The following is a 26,102-nucleotide window of genomic DNA, read 5'->3' as shown; positions in this document are numbered from 1 at the left end:
ACTTTAAAAAGACATTTCTAATAAATAAAGTTAGGCAAATATAGTACTTTATCTTTAAGAGGAAGGAGGGCGTTTGCTTCATATTAATATGTAAGGAAGACTTGAGATTGCTAGATTATGGAGTCAAAAGCAAAATAAATGAAAATTGGGGCAGTCTAATCAATATGAACTTCTAAGTCAGCATGCAGTTACACTAAACAAAGAATAAAGTGGAATGGGTGGCTATCATGTCTAGTGCTGTGTTCAGCTTTATTTTTATACTTAGTATTCAGCTGCTCATACTAGGTAGTGCAAAAATAAATAAATGGTATATGAACCAACAGTATTTCTGTGTTACACTGATATCATTCACATATTTTCTACAAGTTCTTGTGAGCTAAAATGAGTTGCAGAAACATTCATTGTTTAAAGGAATAGGATGTATAGTCAAACTGCCTTTCAGAAAAGGTTTTTTCCTCTCCCATGAATGATGTCATAAATTTTCTAACTTTTCCAATCTGATTAACAGAAAAACTGGAATACATTTAAATTTGGTGGTTCTTGAAGACTGGTGAGACCGAGCTTTTTTTTTCCTCCAGAGTTTTAGTTTAGTGTGGATAAATATAAAAGTGTCCAGTACTCTTAACTCTAAAATATTGATGTTTGGTTTATATACAGGGAATCAGATCCTAAATAAATTATAATAATTTAAAATTCTACCTAAAACTTAAAATGTTAGCAATAATGAAAAATCTGGAAATTTTTAGGTTTTATTGTATAATGTGTTGTGAAGAATCAAGTCACCAAAATTGACAGTACAAGATTTAGGATTATGTTAGGAACATTTAGAGACAACATAGCATTAATCTTATGTAATAGAGAATATCAGGTAAAATATTTGAAATATATTGATCATTTCTCCCAGTAATATTTGGAGACAATTTTGTGGCAGGATGTGGTGGTGCGTTTTCTTCCTCTTCAACACTAATCGGTTTCTTTTTCAGAGTGTCACAAGGTCAGCCCTTGGAGGAAGTAGAGAAGCAAAGAAATTACTCTGTATTTGTCTCCCTGTTTGGATCCTCCCCTCCCCTGTTTTTTGTTTGTTTGTTTGTTTTGTTTGTTTGCTTTTTAAATGAATATCTGTTTTCCTTAGGAGCTATATAGTATAAATGAGATTATGTTAAATTACCTTATCATGGAGAAAACACTCAGTTTTCAGTCTTAACTTCAGATATAAGAACCATAGGATTAATGCTGGAACATTGTCTTTAGAAAATTTCTTTTTCAATGCATGTTCCTATTTTTATCCTACTATGGAGTCCAGAGAAGTGGATAGTACCAACCTCTGTATATGAGTATAATTCTCATTGACCCAAAGGAGTAAATCTTATCTTTCAAAGTGGGTAATTTTTCTACACTAAAATCAAGTCATTATATTTGGAGAGCTAAACATGGTACAAGAATGTATCAGGGAAATTGATGAAAAGCCTTAAAAAATGAAAGCCTGTGAAAGCCTTAAAAAATGATTTATCTTAAAATATTTTTTTCTCTAATAATGGAAAAGATTTGGTAATTGATGTATTTTCCTATGCTTATGAATATGCAGCCGTTTATGGAAATAGAGTTTGCAGTCAATTTGCCAGTGAATTGCATTGCACTGATTAGAAGGTTTTGATCTTGCTTTGTACTGGTATTTTATTTGTTCTTTCAAATCATGGGTAGGCAGTGACCACAGGCCAAATCAAACCCGCCTCCCATTTTTTATAAGGCCTTTTACATTTTTAAACAGTTGAAAAAAACTCAAAAGAAGAATAATGTCATGACACCTAAACAATCTGTGAAATTCAGATTTCATATAATGCTAAAAACAAACTTTATTGGAACACAACCATGCCCATTCATTTATATATTGTTTATGGTATTATTTGGCTGCTTTTGGCACTACAGTAGCAGAGTTGAGCCGTTGTGACAGAGATGTTATGACCTGCAAAGCCTAATGTTTTTACTCTTCGGCCTTTTAGAGGAAAAGTTTGCCAACTCTTGCTTTAAATCTTGAAAATATATGGAAGCCCTCAGTGGTAGCTGCATTTAATTAAACTGCAGATTGTTTAGACAACTGTGCTTTTTGAAGACCTCTGTGGTAACTCTCAGACTTAATAAGTTTCCTATCTTAGTAAAGCCTTATTAATAAAGTGGGTTCTTTTATAAGTTATACAAGAATTGGCATGATAGCAATTGGCGTCACTCTTGACCTATATGGACCTAACATTCATGTTTTTCACTGTTGGCTAGCAACCCCAGGGATTTAAGGACAGGCAGTCATTTGTAGTTTTGCTGAAGCATGAATTTAAATTATGACTGTGCCAGAGTGGTGTGGCAAAGCATGTTCAGTCACCCAACCTGACATTTCAAGATACAGATAGTTTCTTTTATGATAACTCTTATAAAAATACAATCAACTGTGATTTTTATAGGGGGGTTTATGTAATATAATTGCATTTAAATTGTCACCACAGAGGTCAAGGGCTTTATTGCAGGAGGAAAAAAATTCTAAGACATACTCAGTATCAGTTTGAAAGCAGGCATTAGGTCATTCTCCATCAGATATTGTCCAAAGGGAGAGAAACTGCTCCAGTTTTATATTTCTTGTATCCTAAAATAAAAGTCATCAGTTAAGACTTTAGAGCAAATCTCTTAAAATTATTAAGCCACTCAACTCAGTCATCTTGATAGAAACTAACAACTGGTATATTATTACCTATTTCATGCCTCTGCTGGCTCTTCAGTCAGTCAGTATGTAAATCCGGAGGATGTGTAACAAAGAAAATATTTGTTGAAATAGTAAGGAGCACTTGATTATGGTAAGACAAATTGTTCTTTATTATCTTAGAAAATGTGTTACATACACTTTGAGCGCTGTAATAATATTGCTATTTATTAAACCTAGTCAGGCACATCTGAATATTTTAGTACTAAGATCTTATTTTTTATGTTATTGTACTTGTTACTGTTTCCCTTTGAACTGGGATGAAGTAGAGAATCGCTTGAAAATTAGGTTAATACAGTAATCTTACTGTCACAGTACAGATTCCAACCTGATTTTAACTTTTATATTGATATTTTGAGGAATGCTGCTTTTTGATTTCATCATATGCTTCTGTACATACGAGAAAGAGTCTGTATTTTGATCATCTCAGATGATGAGATGATCAGTTTTTAATTCAGGGTGGTGTTTAACCTAGAAACACAGCATTTGGGAATTTGTAGGTCATGACTAAGTCACGTTGCCAAAGTAATTTGTCTTCTCTTTTATGCTTTCTGATTATAAGATTGCATGAGTTTAACATCCTAAGTCTTTTCTGTTTGATGAGTGTTAGACTATTTTGATATGCGGAATTTCACATAGCCAATGTGAGGTTGTAGAACGATAACTTCCACCTAATGTTAATGTCTTTTGACCCATTCTGACTTAAGATAATGTTACCTTTCACCTTTTCCATATAACGTAAAGAAATGTGTCAAATTTTGAAAGGCAATGACAGTAAATAGTCTATTATTTATGCCTCTTCATTGTACTAGTTCAAGAGAAGCAGAGAATAGATGAAAAGAGACTGAGCGTTAGAGTCGCAGAACTAGATTCAAATGCTAGGTCTCTCCATCACATCCTGACTTTAACCATGGACCTCTCTGTGTATAGCATGTAAAAGGGGTATAATAATCTCAGCTTTACAAAAATTGATAGTACGGAAAGCACCCAAAGTGATATCTGTCATAGTAAATGCACAATCATGTTAGCTAATTTTCTTTATTATTATTTACATTAAGGTGCCACTAATGTTCAATTAAAGCTAATCTTTGTCTTTGCAAAAGGAGGAAAAGCACAGCACACAAGTGAACAATAAATATAGTCCAGAACTTCACTTAAGGCATTCTTTAGCACTTTTCCATGTTTTCTATGTTTCTCGTACAACAGATCTTGCTGAACTGATTTTTTCCCCATTTAGTGATTTGCTGGAGGTTATAACTAGCAGTGTAATTAATACATTGGATGGAGTTTATGGAGAAGAGAAGATTCACGGAGAGTGCTTATTCCTTCACTACATGAGTGATTTGGGGGGGGATTAATGAATACATATAATTTTAGTTATACAATATGAAATTGGGGGTGATTATACTACAGTTAATGAAAAGTACGGTGCAGATAAATTGTTTTTAATCTCATACAAGCTCAAGGCATAGTTTAAGTTGTTTGTTAGTTGCATTCTGTGAAAGATAGTAAGCATTCATAACTAGTTTTTAATTAACAGATGCTCTTCTCTGTGAGTCTGCCTTATAGCCTTGTATCTGATTTTGTACACTTTCACAACATTATTCAGGTAAATAAATAGGGGAAAAAACCTCATTTGGCTACTTGCTAACAACTCTTACAAGATTTGATCGTTTAGCCTTTTGTGAGCCTCTTTAACATGGGAATGATGACCACAACTCAGCAGAAATACATCTAACTTACGAAGCACTATATGTAGAGGAAGACTTCAGCAACAATATGATTATCATAATCAGGCATTGTATTGGGATAATTTTCATGGGTTTTAATTAATTTCGTGTAATGCATGTCATTTAGTACCATGGTTAATTTAGAATTGAATGTGTTAAGAAGACTAGTTTCTGTAAATTTTTAAAAATCTTATTATAAAAACATACTCATTAATATGAAAAGAGATATTATTAACCCTGCTGTATAGATGAGGAAATTGATACATAGAAATTTGAACTTATGTAAGGTTATTTCAGTGAGTAGACTGATATTATCAGCTTTTAATGGTATGCTTTTTTTTTTTAATTTAAATTTATTTATTTATTTATTTATTTATTTATTTATTTATGGCTGTGTTGGATCTTCGTTTCTGTGCGAGGGCTTTCTCCAGTTGCGGCCAGCGAGGGCCACTCCTCATCGCGGTGCGCGGGCCTCTCACTATCGCGGCCTCTCTTGTTGCGGAGCACAGGCTCCAGACGCTCAGGCTCAGCAATCGTGGCTCACGGGCCCAGCTGCTCCGCGGCATGCGGGATCCTCCCAGACCAGGGCTCGAACCCGTGTCCCCCGCATTGGCAGGCAGACCCCCAACCACTGCGCCACCAGGGAAGCCCAATGGTATGCTTTTTTTCCCTAGAAATGAGCGGGTCATTGGTGAGAAGATACTTGTTGTCTAATGATCTTGGAAATGTAGCTCATTATTTTAACCTGTTGAATAAATAAAATATAAATGTTGAGCAAATTTTACATCTCAATAGCTTTAGTTATAAAATTTCAATACAGGGAACTGGTTTTATAAATCATACTTGTACTTGTCTACAACGTATTGGCAGTGCTGCTTTTACTCCTCCCCACGCCCACCCCGAATATAAAGGCTTGGGAGCAATACACTATAGTAAATTTGATCTAAGTAAGCTTGTGACACCCATGTGATTGTATATTGTACTTTTCTAGACAAGTACCCATCTTCTTTGAGCCAGTTAAATGTCTAGAATAAGAGTAAGAAGAACAACTGTGATAAAGGTGGGTGTTGAGACTAGAGAAGACTCAGGTTGTGGAAACATAAAACCAGAATTCAAATGTTTGAAGGACTGTCAGGTTAGGAAAGTGATTAGGCTTGTGTTTGACTCCAAGGAGTTAAGCTTGGACCTGTGTATGGAAGTTAAAGTGAGAAAGATTTTAAAACAACTTGGCATCTGTCAGAACTGTCTGGAAATGGTAATGGTTTTCCTTGGGAAATAGAAAGTTTCCTGTGTTTTGTCTGTCATAGACTAGACTGTCACCTGGTGTGCATCAAGAGGGTTAGAGTCTGACCATGTATTTTCTGTTACTCAAATAATGAGATTAAGTGTGCAGTGTATTATTAAAGTGGAGAAAAGGGATTGCTAGGAAGTTTCTTTACAAAAAGGAAGGCATGTATGCATGGGCCTTTCCTGCCTCCCCCCCCCCCCCCCCCCCGCCCCCTGCCCAAAATGACAGATTTTAACTACTTTTTCCACTCCTGCTAACAACTTTTCCACTCTAGTATTTCCTTCTACTATAAAGCAGCATTTCTTTATATTTTACAAGGAGAACATAGTTGATAAGTTTAAAGGCCTTTACTTCTGTTTGTTAGTGTTCACTTAAGTATAAACGAAATAGAGTGTTTACCGCAATATTATTCCAAGAATAGAGAGTAGTTCCTTAAAGCAGTGATGAGATGAGAAGGAAAGTGCTTTACTTTACTTGGATAAACTTTAGAAAAGAATGAAGTATGACCTGCTTGATTTAGGGATTCTTTGTACTCTTCATCCGCTCTTTGGCTGTTCTGTATTGCCAAATTATTTTTATTCACCAGATAAAATTGCCTTCATGTAGCTCCTTTCTGTTCACTGGTTTCCATGATCTGCTAGTCCACTTTTAAAAGGGCCGCCAAATTGACAGTGCTGCTTTGTTGTTCTTCCCAGCTCTACTCTAGGGCTCCTGCCGCTGATCTCAAATGCAGGAGCAGCAGAGGTGCTTTGAGAGAGAACAGAATGTCAGAGAGTCCAGCGGGGGACCAACAGATTGTGGGAAACCATGTGACTGTGTGATTCACATCTCCAAGGAGAGAGAACCGGTTGTTTCTGTGTCTAGATCCACCCTGTTATGAGGATAATACCATCAATAATGTAATTTAAATTGCCTGGATGCTTTGACACTGGCTTGAAAAAATAAAACTTTTAGCAGTGAAGTTACTGGTCAGATGAGTTTGAGTAGAACTGAATTTGATGACATTTAAATCAAATCAATTTAAATCAAAAGACAGTGGATAATGACTTGTAGTTTAAAACTAATGTTTTAGGTATTATGGGGAGAGGGTAACTCATCTATGTATATATGTATTGTCACTAAAATAATCAACTTGATTTGTTTGCTACCAGCTTTAGATGACCTGAAGCTATTTGGTTTGTATATTGCTGCTAACAGTGAAACCCTTTAAAAGGTGATTTGTATAAGGCTTGCAGTTGGAAAACTTGTATAAGGCTTTCAGTTAGAAAACAAACAGTTCAAACAAAACAGTTTGAAATGAGTAAATTTCAAATTTTGTCTTAAGACATTTTTGTCTTATCATGGATTAATTTCTTAGGCTCTGTTGTTATGTTACTGCTAATGAACTATAACTTCTGAATTTGCGTTTTTGTATACGTTTAGATCAAGGAATTTTCTTCAGTCCTTAGAACGTTCAGGAGGGAATGTTGGTAACATTAATGTTAGGACAGTGTAACATGGACCTTTCTTTTAATCTATAATTCTAGGACGACATAGACAGCCTAAACCCAGTTCTCAGGGACAACCCGCAACTTCAGGAAGAAGTGAAAGTCTGGGTAAAGGAACAAAAGGTTCAGGAGATTTTTATGCAAGGTAACTGTTTTGAAGTTATGCATTAATATATATATATATTTTTGGAACTGGGCAATTTCCTATGTTTGGTTTTGGTTGTTCAGTTATATGCAATACAAATAGAAGACCCAGTCTAATATTTTGAGTTATATACAGGCCAGGGAAAATAATAGCAAAATCAGAATAATTTCAATAGGAAATTGGTAACTTCACCAGTTACTGAGGTAATTTCACCACTAATTTGAGCTGAATGCCTGAAGTGAAATTATAACCACACAGGTGTTTTGTTAACAGGAAAATTTCCATACTGCAGAGTGCTTTAGGTGTGTCCTTCCTGGAGAAGGAAGCTTTGTTTGCTGTGGACGGTTGCCCAAAGCCACAGTTGATTTCCTTTGAAGAATGCTGTTGGTATCTGATAAAAGTGGCCTATTTCAGTTTGCCTTCCTCAGCAATGACCACAATACTAGTCTTAATTTTGTTTCCTTTTTTTAGTAAGTTACAAGTTTGTCTTCAAACCAGTGAGATTTTATGATTCTTAGTGATTTCTTTTCCTGTCATAAAATCATATATTGAAAATGTAAGCTTTTTGTGAAATTGAAGTGAAACCGCAACAATATGACATGGATACATGGAGTATTGATATTTGGTTGAATGTTTTTAAAAAGGAATTTTGTTAAATTCCCATGTTTATCTGAACCTCAACTTCCATGCCATTTAATTTAAGCATTAATAGAGATAATCTCAGTTGTGGCTGCCTTTCTTTGTATGGGTTTTTATAGCAGCAGATCATCTACTTATTAAATTCTTCTTAAGCTAGATATTTTTTAAACCTTTAATATGGAGAATTTGAAACATACAGAGAAATAGGCACATGGAAGTTCACCGAAATATTCTATCTCCTGGTTCCAACAACTGTAAAATAAAACCTTGGTAGGTTCTGCCCCACCCGTACTCTCATTTATTTCTGTCAATTTTCAGACATTGCTGTGTTCTATTTTTAAACAAAGCCACCATACCATTACTATGCTGAAAAATTAATAGTTCCTTAATACCAAATACTGAATACTCAGGTTCAAGTTTCCATTTGTCTCATAAATGATTTTTCACAGGATTGACTTTTATTTTATTTATTTATTTTTAATCTGGGATCCAAAAAATGTCCACAGATTGATTAGTGGATATGACCCGTCTATCTCTTTTTTTCTTCCTTTCCTTTCAATTTATTTATTGAAGAAGCCAGGCTAATATTTTTTAAAGTAACTTTTTTTTCCTTGTCATATTCTTAGAGGTGAAATCATTAAGGCAGTAATCCTTTCCATCCTAAGCAGAATTATGTGAGACAGACTCCAGATTGTGTTTGGTGGTAGAACAAGACAGTTAAGATGGGTGCTGACGGGAATTGAAAACTGGTCATATTTGGAGTTATTCTATAAGCTATTTCTATATTACATTCAGAAAAAATAATTTGGAGTCTTTTTCTTCCATAGTTAAAAATTCTAAGACTATAGTTTGTATAATAGATTACAGGTATGAATGTGTTTGATTTACAGGTAATATGGAATACTTTCTACAGATGTGTTATTTGATGTATATTTTAGACTGATTAGCATAGTTTTTTTTTTTAAACTGTCAAACATTAAATCATTGATTGATATGTTAAATGTCTTAACTGTGGAAGAAAAGGCATCAATCTAGGAATCAGAAAAATAAATTCAGTTCTAGCTCTTTCACTTAAAAATTTATTTAACCTATCAACCTCACTTTCTTAATTTTTATAAACAGGGAAAGATCTGAGAGTTTTTGAATAAGATTCAAAAGATTGAATAAGCATCTGCAAATTGTGAAAGCATTTAGTAAATTGTTAATGTATAATACTATCATATTAATAAGGTGCATCAGATCCCCCCCCACAGTTCTTATTAAACTTTCAAGTATTTGATACCATTTTAGTACCTGTGAATTGAAGAAATTTTTATCTCCATTCTCTTTTGTTTTAAGACATATTTAAATATATACAGATATATATATTTTATTATTTAATCATTACCTATTTTCTGAAGGATATCTGTATACATATATAGATATCATTTTAAGAAGTGAGTTTAATCCAAAAGTACACCAATATGGTATTTTAGCATTGTGTTTATAAATTCAGTTAACAGTCTCTGCATGTTTTAAGACTTTGGCAGCTTTTTCACCAGGATCAAAATTTGTAGTTGCTTATGGTAAAGTTTTGACAACTAGAAGGTTCATACATCAAGTTCCAAATTACTTTTCCATTTCATCCATGAACTCATGTATGATGTGTGTTTTTTTTAAGGTCCTTATTCCTTGAATGGATACAGAGTGAGAGTATATAGACAAGACTCTGCCACCCAGTGGTTTACTGGCATAATTACTCATCATGATCTCTTCACTCGCACCATGATCGTTATGAATGATCAGGTAAATAGTCCAATTTTTGAAAAGAGATGGTTACAATTCACATATTCCATGACTCTCCTCCGCCCCCCCCCCGCCCCACAGTGGATCAACAGGTTGACACCAAATAATTTTCATCTCTAGGTGCAGTCATGTAATAATCCTAATAAGTTCAAATGTGTCTGATGTTACATAGAGTTCACTTGAGGTCACAGCGAGATAGTGATGCCAAATTTATTTCAACACTGATAAAATCAGTCCCTGAAATGGAGGCATCAAACTCTTATTTGTTTAGTCTTTTTTTTTTTTTTATCAGTAGGTCAGCTAAAACTTTCTTAAAGTCTCAGCTTTTCTGCCCCTCCAGTAATAAAAATACTTCCCAAATGGTTTCTTTCCACGAATGAAAACTTTAATGCACACTGAAGTTCTTTTTACATCAAATTCCAGAGTTGGGATGCTCCCTTAAGTTTTATAGCGAATATGGTTAATGTTAAGGATATGAATTTAATGGGAAGTTTTAAGTTAACAGTCTGAAAGTCTTAATTTCAAATCATTTAAAGCTGTACTGTATTTACCCCCAGAAAATAGATATTTACACCTTCCTACCTGAGTGGATTGTGGAGGGTGTCTGAATAAATGAGAACCCCCTCTATAAACAATGCAGATGCTTTGGTTAAAATTCTAGTCAAAATGCTAAATAAACTATATCATTTAATTTTATTTAATTTTTTTCCTTAAAAGCTAACAAACTTTGACCTCTCAGTGAAGCACAAAATTGCCTTTAGTTTTTAAAATAGTTCTTTCTTTAACCTGTCTTTAAAATTATTATTCATTTATATGATTTTTGTCCTTTTCTGCTTCCCATGCTCTACCTTCTTCTTCTTCCTTTTTTTTTGGCCGCACCATGCAGCTTTCAGGATCTTAGTTCCCCGACCAGGAGTTGAACCCAGGCCCCAGCAGTGAAAGCGCCAAGTCCCAACCACTGGACCACCAGGGAATTCCTGTCATGCTCTACCTTCTTGTTTTATTTTACAGCTATTTTTTGAAAATTACTTTTTATTTTTGAAATACATTTTATGGCTTGGCAATATACTCTTGAATAACTCTAATCCTTGTTTTGCAAGGTATACTTGCAATAGATGTATTTGCTTTTTAATTTTTAGTTAGCATGTGAAACAGTAGTCTTATCTTTAATGGTTAAAGTTGATTTATTGTAAGTCTGACAGTATCTCAGACTGATTTCTAACATCTCTACTCAGTAAAGAAATTGTACCTAATATCACATTGGCTAGCTGATTGGATTTAATTTTTGTTCTTGTTTTGTGTCATGGATTAGGTACTAGAACCACAGAATGTCGATCCTTCTATGGTTCAAATGACCTTTCTAGATGATGTTGTTCACTCTTTGTTAAAAGGTGAAAATATTGGCATTACATCACGGCGAAGGTCTCGTGCCAGTCAAAATAGCAACACTGTTCACGTATGTATGTTGTTAGTGATGGATTATGGTAAAATATTTTCCCTTAAATTACTTAGGATCAGATAGTGAACAATCATTGTTAATCGGTTATTTTTAGGGTCATTATACACGTGCCCAAGCAAATAGTCCCAGACCAGCAATGAACTCCCAAGCTGCTGTACCAAAACAGAATTCACACCAGCAACAAAGAAATATTCGTCCAAATAAGAGGAAGGGCTCAGATAGCAGTATACCAGATGAAGAGAAGATGAAGGAGGAAAAATATGATTATATAGCACGAGGAGGTAGGACCCACCTTTTTTAAAGGGCATGAGAACATATAAAACAAAAATACATTTAAAATATACTTATTTAATATTAATTTGAAAGATAAAACTGTTCTTTTTTTAAATCTTATAGAAAATCCTAAAGGTAAAAACAAACAGGTGATGAACAAAAGAAGGAAACCTGAGGAGGATGAAAAGAAACTAAATATGAAAAGACTACGAACCGACAATGTTTCAGACTTTTCTGAGAGCAGTGACTCAGAAAATTCAAATAAGAGAATAATAAATAATTCCTCAGAGCAGAAGCCAGAGAATGAGTTGAAAAATAAAAACACTTCAAAGATAAATGGAGAAGAAGGAAAATCCCAGAATAATGAGAAGGCAGGAGAAGAGACACTAATAGATAGCCAGCCTCCCTGGGATCAAATACAGGAAGATAAAAAACATGAAGAAACAGAGAAACAGAAGTCTGTTGACTCTCAGCTTCAAGAAAAAATGATTATCCGTTCATCAGAACAGGCCACACTTTCTGATCATAATTCTAACGATTTACTTCTTCAGGAACGCAATATGGAGAAAACACATACGGTGGAATTATTGCCAAAGGAGAAGTTTGTATCCAGACCACCCACACCAAAATGTGTTATTGATATTACGAATGACACTATTACGGAAAAGGTGGCTCAGGAAAACTCAAGTACCTTTGGCCTTCAGACACTTCAGAAAATGGACCCTGACATTAGTGATTCAAAACATTCAGTCACAAATACAAAATACTTGGAAACAGCAAACCAAGATTCTGACCAGAGCTGGGTCAGTGATGTAGTTAAAGTAGATTTAACCCAATCAAATGTTAGGAATGCTTCTTCAGGAAATGAAAACCTGAATATGGAAAAAGAGAAAAATCAGTATGTCTCTTACATATCTTCTCTAAGTGCAGTTTCTGTCACAGAAGATAAGCTGCATAAACGAAGTCCACCCCCAGAAACTATAAAATCTAAACTTAATACTTCAGTAGATGCTCACAAGACAAAATCCAATCCCTCACCTGAAGTTGTTAAACCTAAAATTAACCATTCCCCGGATTCTGTAAAGTCTAAGCCCACTTTTGCAAACAGCCAAACTGCTGGTGAAAGAAGACTGGCAAGTAAGATAGAACATGAGTTATCAAGATGCAGCTTTCATCCGGTTCCTACTAGAGGCAGTACATTAGAAACTACAAAAAGCCCTCTTATCATTGATAAAAATGAGCATTTCACAGTTTACAGAGATCCTGCTCTTGTCGGGTCAGATACAGGAGCTAATCACATTTCACCTTTCTTAAGCCAGCATCCTTTTCCTCTTCATTCTTCATCCCATAGAACGTGTTTAAATCCAGGTACCCATCACCCTGCCTTAAGTCCTGCACCCCACTTACTGGCTGGATCATCCAGTCAAACTCCATTACCTACCATTAACACTCATCCTCTGACTAGTGGTCCACACCATTCTGTTCATCACCCTCATTTACTTCCTCCTGTGTTACCTGGAGTGCCTACTGCCTCCTTACTCGGTGGCCACCCACGACTGGAGACTGCTCACGCCAGCAGCTTGAGCCACTTAGCACTAGCACACCAGCAACAGCAACAGTTGTTACAGCACCAGTCACCTCATCTTCTTGGACAAGCCCACCCATCTGCTTCATATAATCAGCTTGGACTTTATCCAATTATTTGGCAATATCCAAATGGAACACATGCATACTCAGGACTTGGTCTGCCTTCTTCTAAGTGGGTTCACCCAGAAAATGCAGTTAATGCTGAATCTTCGTTAAGGAGGGTAAGTTAAGCTGTGGTTTACCTCATGTCATATATTTATTAACATACGTACAAGTGTTGATTAATTAATTAATATCCCATTAATTTTTTAGATTTCTTATTATAAAATATGCTAGAATTTTTGAAACAGTTATTTTTCTAATTATGATGAAACTTTTGATGCTTAGTAACTTTGGAACTGTAAAGCTAAAATCTCAGAAAAGCCTATTTATTTTTTTAAAAAGCCAATTTAAAGAAGTAAACCTCTTAAGTTGTTTCTAATATACTTAGTCTTCATAACTAATTATGGAATATATCCATAATTATTTTGCTCAGGTAAATTCCTAGAAGTGAAACTTCTGGATATAAAATTTATGTAAAATTGTAAGGCTCTTGATATGTATAATCAAGTTATTCTTAAAAGACAAATTGTTATATTTCCCAGTTAGATACATTATATTGATGTATACTACAAGCTATGACTCTCTAAGCCCCTAGTTCTCTTAAGGGTGCCGAGGCTGGAGAATCCTGATATTGGGAGTGAAGTTGGGGCTGAGCGTCTCTCTGCTTGACAAAGTATTGCTGAAGGTGGGGGACAGGGCTCTTTCTTATTCCTTCATGCGCTGTGTGGTTTTTCCAGCCAGATTAATTTCCATGCTAAGAAATGGTTGTTGAGGGCATTACCAGCCCCATTCTGAAAACTGGGGGATTGGGTGTCACTGTTAAACTCTAGGAGGCAACTTAATCCTTGGCGTGGACCAGGATGCTTTTCAGGTATTCCCCAGAATCTTTCAAAACACATTTTATTTATTTATTTTTATTGTGGTAAAAGCTACAACGTTAAATTTATTTAACCATTCTAAAGTGTACAGTTTAGTAGTGTGAAGTATATTCACATTGTTGTGCAACAGATATCTAGAACTCTTTCATCTTGCAAAACTGAAACTCTGCCCATGAAACACTAATTCCCCTTCCCCCTAAGTTCTTGGCGCCCACCTTTCTACTTTCTGTCTCTATGATTGTCTGCTTTAGATACTTCATTTGAGTGGACTCATACGATATTTCATGTAGCATAATGTCCTCAGAGTTCATCCATGTTGTAGCATGTAACAGGATTTTTTTCTTTTTTAAGCTGAGTAATATTCTGTTATATGTATATAGGTATATACAGGTACCCTTGTAATCTATATAACTTCAGATTTCTGGATCTTATAGAATTGAGACCTTATTTTAAACATATATTTGAATGATCCTATGTACATGTATATATATATATTTTTTTTTCTTGTGTGAGGTTTATGTATATTTTTAATCTAAGAAATTTTATAGCAGCATATCTTTGGTGTGATATCATTACTGCTTTCACATTATCATTTTGAGATGTAAAATGTATGCCCTTTGGTAAAACCAAAGGATTGTATTTTCCCAATATCTGATTCAACACAGTATAACTCAACAAAGCATTTTCTGGAAGAATTTCAGTGAGTCATAGTATAGAAACAGTCCTTAAGCATGTAACTAGATAGTTGTAAGTGTCAACATACAGATCAATGTCACTAGATATTAACTATGAGAAAGGCAGCATGTTGATGTTAAAAAAATTAATTATGTTGTACCTCCACACCTCCAAGTTTAATGGTCCAACAGCATCTATAGCTTATAGTGAAATGGAGTACAAATGTGTCTTGAAAATGTAATTTTCTGCCAAATCTAAATAAATTATGACATTGGAAAAATTATTTTTGACAAGAAAAATTGGCAAATAAACTTGACGAAATCTGGTGAAATGTATTTTAGCAACATGTTTTCTGTTTTTTTCTATTAGCAGCATATAGTCTTTTGGTGTTAGAATCTTAGGAAATCTTAAAAGCTAGGTTCTCTGTACATCATTTGTAAGTTAAAGGCAATGATTTCAAGATCTGCAATCAGTAAATAAATTTCTGGAAATAACTTTTTTTTTTGGCAACGCCACACAGCATGCAGGATATTAGTTCCCCAACCAGGGATGAAACCCAGGCCCCCTGCAGTGGAAGTGCAGAGTCCTAACCACTGGACTGCCAGGGAATTCCCTGGAAATTACTATTTTAATGCTGATTGATTTTTTTCATCATATGGAAAAATCCATATAACTATGTTAGTTACTTATTTGTCTGGATATTTCTCATAAAATACTTAATAAATATACTGCTATATTAGTATGTCACATACTTCATAAATATACTACTATTAAAGTCCTGCTCTGATACTGTGTTTAGCTTTTTCTAGTAACTGAAGGATGATTTTTAAAAATTGTTTTGATAGAATTCTCCCAGTCCTTGGTTACATCAGCCGACCCCTGTGACCTCAGCAGATGGTATTGGATTACTTAGTCACATTCCTGTCAGACCTTCTAGCGCAGAGCCTCATCGGCCTCTTAAAATTACAGCACATTCCAGTCCACCACTGACAAAATGTTTAGTAGATCATCATAAAGAGTAAGTTCACCAATGCTTAAAACTTGTGTTATAGTTTTTCTTAATTCAGTTTATAAATAGATAATTTTAGCAAATGTCTTAAAACTAGGCTGAATAATAGTAAGTACTATTCTTCTGTTTTTATATTCCTTTAATTTTCGTAATAATATTATAGCACATGCAAAGTCGTGTTTCACTTTTATGATAGAATAGTAACGCATAGAAGCTATATTTGTATTATACAAGAAAAAGTGTTTACAGAAACCCTCGTGTATTTTCTTTGCAGAGAATTGGAGAGGAAAGCTTTTATTGAACCATTGCGTTCTGTTGCATCCACATCAGCCAAAAATGACCTGGATCTAAATAGGTCACAGACGGGAAAAGATGGTCACTTGCATAGGCATTTTGTGGATCCTGTATTGAATCAATTACAGAGACCACCCCAGGAGACTGGAGAGAGATTAAACAAATATAAGGAGGAACACCGTCGAATTCTTCAAGAAAGTATTGATGTTGCTCCCTTTACAACTAAAATCAAGGGCCTTGAGGGTGACAGAGAGAATTATTCCAGAGTAGCACCATCATCTTCTAGCCCTAAAAGCCATGTCATCAAACAAGACAAAGATGTAGAATGTTCAGTATCAGATCTTTATAAGATGAAGCATTCAGTGCCTCAGAGTTTGCCTCAAAGTAACTATTTCACTACATTGTCTAATAGTGTGGTCAATGAACCACCAAGGTCATACCCATCCAAAGAGGTTTCAAATATTTACACTGAAAAACAGAGTAATACCCTTGGAGCAGCAGCAGCTAACCCTCAGACTCTGACTTCGTTTATATCATCTCTTTCAAAGCCTCCACCTTTGATTAAACACCAACCGGAAAGTGAAGGTTTAGTAGGCAAGGTACCAGAACATCTTCCCCATCAAATTGCTTCTCACTCAGTAACAACTTTCAGAAATGATTGTAGGAGTCCTACTCATTTGACAGTTTCTTCTACAAATACACTCCGGAGTATGCCTGCTTTGCATAGAGCACCCGTATTTCACCCACCAATCCATCATAGCCTGGAGAGAAAGGAAAGCAGCTATAGTAGCCTTTCCCCTCCAACATTAACTCCAGTGATGCCCGTAAATGCTGGTGGGAAGGTTCAAGAATCACAAAAGCCTCCAACTCTGATTCCTGAGCCTAAAGACACTCAGGCAAATTTTAAGAGTTCTTCTGAACAGAGTTTGACAGAAATGTGGAAATCTAATAATAACCTCAGCAAAGAGAAAGCTGAATGGCATGTGGAGAAAAGCAGCGGAAAGTCACAGGCTGCTATGGCATCTGTCATTGTACGTCCACCTTCTAGTACAAAACTTGATAGCATGCCAGCAATGCAGTTAGCTTCCAAAGATCGAGTTAGTGAAAGATCTTCAATTGGGGCAAATCAAACAGATTGCCTCAAATCAGCAGAAGCTGGAGAGAGTGGAAGAATCATTCTGCCAAGTGTGAATTCAGACAGTGCTCACATAAAATCCGAAAAAAACTTTCAGGCTGTCTCACAGGGCAGTGTTCCCAGTTCAGTCATGTCTGCTGTAAATACAATGTGTAATACCAAAACGGATATATTCACATCTGCTGCCACTACCACCAGTGTTTCCAGCTGGGGTGGTTCAGAAATAATTTACTCTTTATCAAATACCATTTTGGCCTCTAAATCTTTAGAATGTACCTCTTCGAAAAGTGTCAGTCATTCAGTGGCTCAAACACAAGAATGCAGGGTCAGCACGACAGCTCCAGTTACACCAGCCAGTAGTAAGACAGGAAGTGCTGTTCAATCCAGCTCTGGGTTCTCAGGCACAACTGATTTTATCCATTTAAAAAAGCACAAGGCAGCACTGGCTGCAGCTCAGTATAAAAGTAGTAATGTCAGTGAGACTGAGCCTAATGCTGTGAAAAATCAGACATCTTCAGCCTCCCCTCTCTTGGATAGCACTGTAGTCTGTAGTACAATTAACAAAGCAAACTCTGTAGGAAATGGGCAAGCATCCCAGACAAGTCAACCAAACTACCATACTAAACTGAAAAAGGCCTGGCTTACGAGACATTCAGAAGAAGATAAAAATACTAATAAAATGGAAAATTCAGGGAATTCTGTATCAGAAATTATTAAGCCATGTTCTGTCAATTTAATAGCCTCTACATCGAATGATCTACAAAATAGTGTAGATAGTAAGATCATAGTTGATAAATTTGTAAAAGATGATAAAGTCAATAGGAGAAAAGCCAAACGAACTTATGAATCTGGCTCTGAAAGTGGAGATTCAGACGAAAGTGAAAGCAAATCAGAGCAAAGGACTAAAAGGCAACCTAAGCCAACTTACAAAAAGAAGCAAAATGATCTTCAGAAGAGAAAAGGTGAAATAGAAGAAGATTTAAAACCCAATGGGGTTCTCAGCAGGAGTGCCAAAGAAAAAAGTAAATTGAAGTTGCAGAGCAACAATAATAGTGGTAAGTAAATTAATTACTCTTTTATCTCAAGTAAAATGGGCTGTAAGTTCTTGCAATAATGGTGGTGTTCTCTAAAAATTAGAGAGCTTAAAGGCATCTTTGACTTCATTTGTATGCCCTGGTGTAATGTATGTGCTCATTGACTTCATTTCTACATTCTTCATTTCTACAAGTACCCTGTAAGAGGAAATGAGAGAAGACCTATCAATATTTCTCCATTTTCAAGAGACTTGTAGAAATATGTTTTTACATAGCACTCAGGTTGGCAAAAACCCAGTGTGTAATTTAGTAGTTATTCAGAATTTTGACCATTTCTAAAAATTGTCAAAAGGCAGTTACAGCTATACACTAAAAGTGGATTTCTAATACAGGCATACCTTGTTTTATTGTGCTTTCCAGATATTGTCTTTTTTTTTTTTTTTTTTTTTTAAACAAATTGAAGGTTTGCAGCAGCCCTGTGTCAGGAAAGTCTGTTGGCACCATTTTTCCAACAGCATTTGCTCACTTCATGTCTCTGTCATATTTTGGTAATTCAGACTTTTCCATCGTTACTGTATAATATTTGTTTAGGTGATCTGTAATCAGTGGCCTTTGATGTTACTATTGAAAAAAGATTACAGCTCACTGAAGGCTGAGATGTTGGTTAGCCTTTTTCAGCAATAAACTATTTTTAAATTAAGGTACATGCATAGTTTTTTAGACATAATGCTGTTGCACACTTAATAGACTGCATTATAGTGTAAACCTAACTTTTATGTGCACTGGGAAACAAGAAAATTTGTGTACTTTATGGTGGTGGTCTGAAACTGAACCCACACTATCTCCAAGGTATGCCTGTATTAGGTATTTACCTATAACAAGATAATAGTTGAAAAAGAATTCCTATTCACAAAAACTTCCTTTAAGTCCCACTTTTAGAAGAGAACTACTTCGAAGTAGTGTGGATGTAGCCCATATCTCACCCTTTGTCATCTGGAGAAAAATTGAAAACCTTAAAAAAAAAAGAAAGAAAGAAAAGAAAAGAATGAAATTACCTTCTATTTAACTAATAATGCTACTCATTCAAGCAGTCCTTAACAACGGGTAAAAGTTAAATAAAAACGGGATTGGTGGTTTTGTTTGTTCATTTCTATATTCAAGAAGAACTTCCATAGTAAGTAAAAGTTTCAAAACTGATAATATTTATATTTCATTTGTGGCTACGACAGGGCAGAATAAGTGATACTTGCTAGTAATATCCACTATAAAGTATTTCTGTATGTTTTTACTCTAGAAGTAGTTTTTCTCAGTTTGCTTATTTTTTTTTAGGTATGTTGCACAAGGCAGAAAGCAGTTAATAGTTTCACTATATCCATGTATTCATCCACATACAATATATGAAATATCTGTGACAATGTGGACATTCAAGAAGTACTGTAACAAGCATTTGGATGCTTGAAGGCTCTTATTTGGGCCTTTTTACTGAATGAGGTTTTTCCCACATGCCTGTGTGGAAACCAGAGGCAAAGTGAAGGAGAGAAAAACAGGAGGATGGAATCGTAGAAAAGGACAGAAAGTGAAAGAACAAAGGAAAACAAGCTCAACTAGAGACAGGCTGACAGACTGAAATGCAAACATAGTAAGAAGAAAGAAAGAGAGGGAGGTTGACAACGAAGGATACAGGATGCGTGCCATTTATTTGAGTGTTGGATTGCATACTGTGTTGTCATGTGTTCTGCTTACTTCCCCAGTGAATTCAAGAAGCTTAGTGTGGTCAATAATTGTTTCTCTTTTGTTTCACAAAACATTTGGTGTCGAGTATTCAAATACTGGAGTTAAACTTACAGAAAACAGAAATAGGACTCTTCCAGCTTTTAACACTTAGAATATTCTTGAGAACTTAAATTTATAAAATTAACTCTTAATGAAGTACATATTCTGTTTTCGTTTTGAGACTGTGTATGTACATGTTCCCAAGTAAGTTTTAAGACAAAGACTGGAATCAGCACTTCCCCCTCCAAGTTGTAATGCTTAGTCAAATCTCCCCTACATAGTAAATAACATTTAGCATCAGACAGGCTATTTTAAGTCCCATTTATTCCCAAGTCCAAAGTAATATTAAGTGACTATTAAATGCCATCTATTAATTATGGGCAGAGTTGACTTGCTTTTGTTCTGGGCTATCTAGAAAAGTTCTCTAAATTGGGAGTTCATAAATTCTAAACCTGAGTGGATTATCTCCCTCATGGATTAAATATTATCTTTATCCTTTTAATGTTCATTGGGGTTGTCATCAGTCATAGTCAATCGAAAAGAGTTAAGTCTGCACTTAAACAATGTAATATTATTGCATAGACTATTATACATGTATAATTATTACACAAATATGCATATCATAGTTTTTAGTACATTCTAAAGCCAGGTACAATAGAATTTGCTTTATCTGCTGTTTTAGAAAATCTTCATATCTGTTGCCTTTTGTTACCGATAATTAAAAGTTGGATGCTTTTCCGTGACTAATTTTTTACATCATTTTATGTACTGAAATTTCCCATCAGATTTAAATGTAAGTCCTGTGACACACAAAATGAGTGGTTTAATTGTTAGCATAGTTCATTTCTATATCTCAAAAAATATTTTTAAGGTGAAGGCATATCAGAGATTAAAAGTTAGCATGTATTTTTCTCTTATTTTCTTCCTCAGTTTTCTGTTGCTAGAGCAGCTGCTTTGAGGATTTACTGATAGAGAACTAAGGTTGAAAATGTTCTTCTGGTATAAAGGAAGAAGAAATATCCATTGAGTTCGGTATTTTTTGTTGATTAAGTGTCTAAATCTCAAACTTTTAGATTTTAGATGTTACCAATAAATTATATATATAGAATTGAAAAATGGAGTTTTATTTTATTTATTGTACAAATAATATTACAGTAAAATTCATAAAAGGAGTTAGGCATAGTCATGTTTGGCCTAGTCTAGAAGCAAAAAATATAATATGAAAAACAGTCTACATGACCTGGACCTTCGTATCTTTATAATTTATTCATTCATTTAAAAAAAAGGTCTAAGTGTCCATTTCATGTCACAGAACTGAGAGTTGCTTTGAAATGCCTGGTTCTTTCTTTATAATACTATTTAAATTTTTCACAATAGTATGGTTATCCATACTCTTTGAACTGTTCCATTGTCTGGAATGCAAAAGCACATTGGTTAATGGTCGTTTTCTAGTCTAAATAGAAAGATTTCATTTAGTTTATTCTAGTGTAATAAATAAAAAAGTAAATAAATGATTGGAAGTAATATAACAAATCAAGATTTATCAGCAGTGTACTACTGTTGTTCATTCTGACTTCAAGAAGCTCTGAATTTTTTATACAGTCCATAGGAGAAATCTGTCTTATACACAATGGAGGAAATAACAAACGTTTTACACAAGCCTTCTGGAAACATTTTTATTCCGTAAGTGGTATGTGTGCCCACATACGTGTATCTCTAGTGGATTAAGCCAAATGGCTCCTTGCCCTAAATTAGAGACAGAAGAGGGGAGAACATGTAATTGTAAAAGGACCAGGCAGCAGTCGTAGAAGTGCTTATTATTAACTGGAGCCTATTTCAAATGGGCCACCCTGGAATTTAAACACAGCACTTCCTATGTTAAGATGTACGTGATCTTGCTGTAATTGTACTACGTACGCTAACAACAGGTAAGTTGATAGAGCTCAGAACAAGAGTTCTGCTGTATCTTCTGCAAGAATTATATAATCTCAGGAGAACACTTGAACTGCCTCTGATCCGCAAAATGGGCAGGATTAGTAAACAAAAGGGTAGGAAATACAATTTATTCATTCAACATGATAGAAATAACAAACTATGTAAATCTCAGGTCTGGCATATAGCTACATAAATATGGGCAGTATAAGTACGCTGATAGGTGTCAACAAACACTTGCTTGTCCCAACGTGCTTTTAAGTGAATATATTTTTTAAAATTGAATAGGCTACATTTAACTTAAATACAATATAATGTTTTGAGTTCTTGCTGCTCTATAGATGACTGATTACTTGAGCTCATGTTATTACAACAGTTAAGTTCAAGTTAATGAACGTGATGGAGCAATGATGCAGAGTATAGTAAATAAATTAATTTTTTTCCTGCAAGTATTAAATTGTATAGTGCGTTAGAGTTTTGTTTTTCTTTAGACTTCTCTGATGCCTTTTTTCTTTATACCATCAATAAAGACAGGCAGGTTAATATTGGCTTTTTTCTTTTACATCCTTCAAACCCTTTGATTTTTCTAAAAGATACTGCTCCTATCAAATATTGATACCAAATGGAGGGCATTATAATAAGGGAGAGATATTAGGAGAAAAATCTTAGCCCCTCTTCCCACAAATATAGTGTGATAAAATTGAAATTTGTCTTGATCCACATTTACCTTTGGAGAATCAGATTAAGTATTTCAAAACACTATAAATATATTGAAACTAGCCTGTAGTTTCTAGAAGTATTAACTTTTGGTCTTTAGGTCCTTCCTGTGCATCTTAAAAGAGCCTCCTCCTACATATAACAAATTTCTGTGTAGAAGAGCTGCATTTTTATCTATAGATTTACATAGAAAATGAATGATTATCATGTTTGCTACTATACAAATATGAATATTGAGTATGTGAAGATTTCAGTCAGCTGGAAAATTTACTTACGTCTGCATTTCCATTATACTGACATTAAGAGTTCATTTGGTTAGTAGAATAGTAAACAGAAATGCTGCTATGGACTTTTTAGTTATTAATGAGTACCTTGAACTATAATCTCTTTTCTACAATCTTAATAATATATGATCACAGTTGTATAATTGACTTGAACTTTTTTTTTTTTGCCTTTATTCTCAGTGATCTTTAATTGATTTGAATATTATCTCAAGGAGTTTACCTTTCTAAAAAGTTATAATCTTGCTAATACTTTCCTACTGCTTTTACAGCTGGCATCCCTCGTTCAGTATTAAAAGACTGGCGTAAAGTCAAGAAGCTGAAGCAAACTGGGGAATCCTTTTTACAGGATGACTCCTGCTGTGAGATAGGGCCTAATTTGCAAAAGTGCCGAGAATGTAGACTTATTCGGAGTAAGAAGGGAGAAGAACCAACTCACTCACCAGTGTTTTGTAGATTTTACTACTTTAGACGGTAAGTTGAAAATAGGTAATTGGGGGAAAATATGGTAATAGGATATTGGAAATTGTACTGTCGTTCTGAGGGTTTTTTGGAGGTGGGAATGAGGCTTTGAGCCTCTGTGTTTCTGAGGCATTATAAAAAGACACTAAACTTTTTGTGTGCCAAATTTAACAATAGTTAACCGTTAGACTAAATTCGTATTCACACTGCTACTTGTTTTCATATGACCTTTCTCTTCTGAGAGATTTATTATTCCTTAATGAGAAAATGTTAGTATTTTTTCTAAATTATAGGAAACAGCAGTTTAAGTATTTTTTAAATTTATATAAAACAAAACAATGTCACATTTATATCTGTGCATTAGCCACAATAAAAGTCTATAAATCTAGGTAAACAATCTAGGCATTAAACTAAAGTCAGTATGTTACATTACAGATACCCATACTTTGGGTTTTGTTTTGTTTTGTTTTTATTTATTTATTTTTGGCTACATTGGGTCTTTGTTGCCGCGTGCCGGCCTTCTCTAGTTGTGGTGAGCAGGGGTTACTCTTCATTGCAGTGTGTGGGCTTCTCATTGCGGTGGCTTCTCTTGTTGCGGAGCACGGGCTCTAGGCGTGTGGGCTTAAGTAGTTGTGGCTCGCGGGCTCTAGAGCACAGGCTCAGTAGTTGTGGCGCACGGGCTTAGTTGCTCCGCAGCATGTGGGATCTTCCTGGACCAGGGTTCGAACCCGTGTCCCCTGCATTGGCAGGTGGATTCTTAACCACTGCGCCACCAGGGAAGCCCATTTTGGGGTTTTTTAAATTTTGTTTTTATTTTAATTTTTATTGGAGTATAGATACCCATACTTTTGTTTTGTTAAACATTTGTAGCTATAAAAATATGAGTTATAAAATGACAAGAAGGATTTGTTAGTAGCACGTCACATTTCACAGGTTTTGTGGTAAATATAAAAACAACTTAGTAGTTGTTATGGGCTTCTCTGGTGGCACAGTGATTAAGAATCCACCTGCCAATGAAGGGGACACGGGTTCGAGCCCTTGTCCGGGAAGATCCCACATGCCGGGGAGCAACTAAGCCCGTGCACCACAACTACTGAGCCTGCACTCTACAGGCCACGAGCCACAACTACTGAGCCTGTGCACCTAGAGCCCGTGCTCCACAACAAGAGAAGCCACTGCAATGAGAAGCCCGCGCACCACAACGAAGAGAAGCCCCCGCTCACCACAACTAGAGAAAGCCCACGCGCAGCAACGAAGGCCCAACACAGCCAAAAATAAATAAATAAAATAAATAATTTTTTTTAAAAAGTTGTTATTAATTTATATACTACTGTAATATTAATATTACTAAATAATACTTTAATACTAAAAATTTATAGACTTATAAGAGTTTAAAGAATAGCTGGGTAACCCAGCCAGTAGAAACTAGTTAATTTCTCAGATTCTAGAATCAGTCATTCCTGGATTTCGGTTCCAGCTCTGTCCTTAGTTGCTGTGTGACTTTATTAACTGTAGTAGCACTACAGCTAAGCCTGTCTCATCTGCATAATATGAATAATAGTGTTACCTACCTCACAGAGATTTCATGACGATGAAATGAGAATAAAGTACACAGAGTTCTTAGCATAGTACCAAGCATGTATGGAATGCATCTATGATGTTGCCTGCAATTATTTTCCTAATCATCATCATCTTCTTCCTAAGAAGTTACGAGGCACTTTGCTGTGGCAAATAAATGTACTATGCTGGTGGCCCAGTAGAGACCCCAAAAATATGTATTGGCAGAAACAGAACATTTCTTCTTTACTTCATGGTTTTTCTAGCCAACAATCCCCAAAGGACAGACAACTTCAAAGAACAGTTATAGAAGGTAGTCCATATGGAAGTACAGAAAAGGTGGAAAAGGAATCAGAAGGAAAGTAGGTTTGAAGAGATAGGAAAACCTTTGGAAAAGTTTTAAGGAAGGAAAAGTAGACATAACACAAAGCTGAAATAAGATGATGGGTTGTCATGAAAGGAGAAAGTGTTTTTTTTTTTTAAGAAAAAGAGGGAAAGGTAATAAAGGTATAGGAAGAAGTGGTAAAAGGAATGTTGTTGGTATTGTCCATTTGAAAAATACAGACTGATTTGTAATGTACTTCTCATATCCCCTCTTTGAGAGTAAAGAGAGTAAGTTCAAAGACAGTTGAGAAATAACCGTCAGCCTGTAGGAGAATGGCAATTTTGCCTTCCATTTACCTTAAACTTCTCTGAATTGAGTGGTTACATAAATTGGACATCAGAAGCTAAGAGAAGGAAGTAAGCACAGTAATTGAGTTCCTAATATACTATTAAGAATTTCAATCTTGTTCCTCCAAATCATGTTAATGAAGTGTCATTTTAATTAGTGAAGAAAATGGGTTTTTAAACATTTTTTATTTATTTTTGGCTGCATTGGGTCTTCGTTGCTACGCGCAGGCTTTCTCTAGTTGCGGCGAGCGGGGGCTACTCTTGGTTGCGGTGCGCGGGCTTCTCATTGCAGTGGCTTCTCTTGTCACGGACCACAGGCTCTAGGCGCGCAGGCTTAAGTAGTTGTGGCACACGGGGTTCATTGCTCCGCGGCATGTGGGATCTTCCTGGACCAGGGCTTGAACCAGTGTCTCCTGCATTGGCGTGCAGATTCTTTTTTTTT

General features: G+C 35.3%; 2 protein-coding genes across 10 annotated transcripts in view; one reads left to right on the top strand and one right to left on the bottom strand.

The window, feature by feature from the left end:
* Nucleotides 1-26,102, top strand: part of JMJD1C (jumonji domain containing 1C) — a 316,251-nt gene that overhangs the window by 263,320 nt on the left and 26,829 nt on the right. For 6 of the 9 annotated variants that reach the window (XM_059899599.1, XM_059899594.1, XM_059899593.1 and 3 more), the window contains 8 exons: nucleotides 7,291-7,396; nucleotides 9,696-9,820; nucleotides 11,133-11,276; nucleotides 11,374-11,560; nucleotides 11,676-13,360; nucleotides 15,640-15,812; nucleotides 16,078-18,287; nucleotides 23,242-23,443. In XM_059899599.1, the coding sequence (XP_059755582.1) occupies nucleotides 7,390-7,396; nucleotides 9,696-9,820; nucleotides 11,133-11,276; nucleotides 11,374-11,560; nucleotides 11,676-13,360; nucleotides 15,640-15,812; nucleotides 16,078-18,287; nucleotides 23,242-23,443 (4,733 nt within the window). In that variant the 5' untranslated portion in view covers nucleotides 7,291-7,389. Of the gene's footprint in view, nucleotides 1-6,459; nucleotides 6,664-7,290; nucleotides 7,397-9,695; nucleotides 9,821-11,132; nucleotides 11,277-11,373; nucleotides 11,561-11,675; nucleotides 13,361-15,639; nucleotides 15,813-16,077; nucleotides 18,288-23,241; nucleotides 23,444-26,102 lie in introns of those variants that run through there. The other 3 variants (XM_059899598.1, XM_059899595.1, XM_059899600.1) reach the window with 3 other exon arrangements.
* NRBF2 (nuclear receptor binding factor 2) overlaps nucleotides 4,876-26,102 on the bottom strand; it is an 89,913-nt gene continuing 68,686 nt past the window's right edge. The window contains exon 7 of the transcript XR_009497932.1: nucleotides 4,876-5,221. The gene's annotated coding sequence lies outside the window, so the exon portion shown is untranslated. The remainder of the gene's footprint in view (nucleotides 5,222-26,102) is intronic.

Source organism: Balaenoptera ricei, chromosome 16, assembly GCF_028023285.1.
Source record: "Balaenoptera ricei isolate mBalRic1 chromosome 16, mBalRic1.hap2, whole genome shotgun sequence".
Taxonomy (NCBI): domain Eukaryota; kingdom Metazoa; phylum Chordata; class Mammalia; order Artiodactyla; family Balaenopteridae; genus Balaenoptera; species Balaenoptera ricei.
Note: the sequence above shows the minus strand (reverse complement) of the source record. Positions and strands in the feature narration are given on the sequence as shown.